This window comes from Penaeus vannamei, chromosome 31 (assembly GCF_042767895.1).
Source record: "Penaeus vannamei isolate JL-2024 chromosome 31, ASM4276789v1, whole genome shotgun sequence".
Taxonomy (NCBI): domain Eukaryota; kingdom Metazoa; phylum Arthropoda; class Malacostraca; order Decapoda; family Penaeidae; genus Penaeus; species Penaeus vannamei.
The window spans coordinates 27,203,433-27,205,932 of record NC_091579.1 but is presented as its reverse complement, the minus strand read 5'-3'; the positions used below and the strand labels follow the sequence as shown (position 1 = coordinate 27,205,932).

The 2,500-nt window shown below is 36.6% G+C and overlaps 1 protein-coding gene across 1 annotated transcript in view; it reads left to right on the top strand.

The window, feature by feature from the left end:
• Positions 1 to 2,500, top strand: part of LOC113827877 (uncharacterized) — a 9,626-nt gene that overhangs the window by 3,441 nt on the left and 3,685 nt on the right. Inside the window, exons 3-5 of the mRNA XM_070144293.1 lie at positions 619 to 761; positions 1,224 to 1,309; positions 2,160 to 2,330. Coding sequence (XP_070000394.1) covers positions 619 to 761; positions 1,224 to 1,309; positions 2,160 to 2,330 — 400 coding nt within the window. The remainder of the gene's footprint in view (positions 1 to 618; positions 762 to 1,223; positions 1,310 to 2,159; positions 2,331 to 2,500) is intronic.

Below are 2,500 nucleotides of genomic sequence, written 5' to 3'. Positions count from 1 at the left end.
ATAAAGATAATAATAATAATGATAATGATAATGATAATATAATACCAATTACGACAATAACAAAACTGCAGCGATAATTAAAGTAAAAGTAATAATGATGATAATATTAACAGAAGTAATAGTAAAAATGATGATGATGCTAAGGACGATGATAATAACAAGAAAAGTAATAATAATAATGATAATAGAAATAATGAAGATAATAATGGAAATAATAGTAGTAATATGGCAGTAACAATGAAAATAATAAGAACATTTAAAACGATAACGATGATAGTAATGGAAATGATTGTAATGATAATGATGATTTTAATTATAATGCTAATGATGATGATGAAAATAAGACTGATAATAATGATAATAGTACTAATGATCATAATGATAATGATAATAATGACAATAATAATAATAATAATAATGGTGATAGTAATAATGATAATGATAATAATATTGATATAAATGATAATAATCATCATCACCGTGAGTGATACTAGGAAAATAACAACAAAGGCAGTGATAATGACCACAGTGTACATAGTAACATAAATAATGGAAACGCTCTGATTCGAGTGGCCGCTGTCTCAAAATCAATACTCCCTTTCCACGTCCCATTGCTAGGCTCTCCAGCTGTGTGTCGTTGCCTGCGGTACTTATCAACAGGACACAGCCGCTGCACAGTCCTCAGCCAGCCCGTCAGAACGCGTCAGGAGAGTATGATAAGCGGGAACGAATCGAAAATATTGAAAAAATCAATCTTCTAGGTTAGTGGTTCAAAAAAAAAAAATCTTTTTTTTCAGGTGACCAAGAATTGATCGCGACCCCGGGCTGTTCTACAGTGTAAAAGCTTGGGTTATGTTGTTATATTGTATTATCAGATGTATATTATGCACTAAACATTCATAATTCGATGAACAAAAAATCCACAACAACGATTATAGTTTCTTATAATCGAGTTTTATCAGAATTCAGTGGATTTTTTTCTTTATGGCCCGAGAACATTTTAAATCGTTGTGCAATAATCAAGCAAATTTTATTCATGACCTCTCAATCAGTATGTGATTACGCATATGCAGAAAACATCTCAGAATTGAGAATTGGCCACGTATGGGTTAGGAAAAGAGGTTCCACGTAACACGGTCGGATAAGCATGCCTTCCACTCCATCGTGGATCGTTATGAAAAACGTTTCTTTCGTTAAGTGCTTCAAGGTATTTGTGTTTTCAGGCAAAACTTGCAGTATTAGAACGTCGACGGATCCGGAGGATGTCTTCACGTACATGGAAAACATTACAATAAGATGTAATACGCCCGTAAGTATTCGCGATTCATCAAGGTAAAAGATGCGCATATATTAATGGTGATATATACATGTATGTGTGTGTGTATGTGTGTGTGTTTATGTGTGTGTGTGTGTGTGTGTGTGTGTGTGTGTGTGTGTGTGTGTGTGTGTGTGTGTGTGTGTGTGTGTGTGTGTGTGTGTGTGTGTGTGTGTGCGGGGGACACATATATGGTGTGTGTGTGTGTGTGTGTGTTTATGTGTGTGTGTGTGTGTGTGTGTGTGTGTGTGTGTGTGTGTGTGTGTGTGTGTGTGTGTGTGTGTGTGTGTGTGTGTGTGTGTGTGTGTGTGTGTGTGTGTGTGTATGCGCGGGCACACACATACATGTATATATATGTGCATATGTGTGTGTGTGTGTCTGAGTGTATTAACTAATACCGGGTTGAATGTTACAGTAGGACATAGGGGAAAGCAGTACACAATATTAAACTGGGTCATGGTGAAGAAAGTATGATGAATCGTACTATTTGTAACTCTTCGTTCCTTTTCCTAATTCCTATTTGAATTTTCCTTTCTTTTTTCTTTTCCTATTCTTCACTTCTATTTTCCCTCTCTCTCTCTCTCTCTCTCTCTCTCTCTCTCTCTCTCTCTCTCTCTCTCTCTCTCTCTCTCTCTCTCTCTCTCTCTCTCTCTCTCTGTGTGTGTGTGTATGTGTGTGTGTGTGTGTGTGTGTGTGTGTGTGTGTGTGTGTGTGTGTGTGTGTGTGTGTGTGTGTGTGTGTGTGTGTGTTCCTCGCCTTCCCAAATCCATCTATTATTCTCATAAGAGAGAAATGCGTTGTGAGAGACGATCACCCCACAGTCGCCCTTTCGTTTGACCCAAAGATACTCGCTGGGAGAGTAATAATGGAACAAGTGCCCTACATAAAGAACGAGAAGTATGTGTGTCTGGACAGGAAGTACAAGATAGTACCCGGGGACTGTTTAATCTACTCCTTTGGAATCTCAACGGACTGGTCCTTCGATGATGACATGGACCAACTCTTTAACTGCAAGGTACGTCTATCTAATAAGTTGAATGAGTTTCGTGCTGTAGATGATGCAATATGTCTATATTTATATATATATATATATATATATATATATATATATATATATATATATATATATATATATATGTCGCACTGTCTTTTGGTCTGTCTTTCTTTTTCACTCTCTCTCTCTCT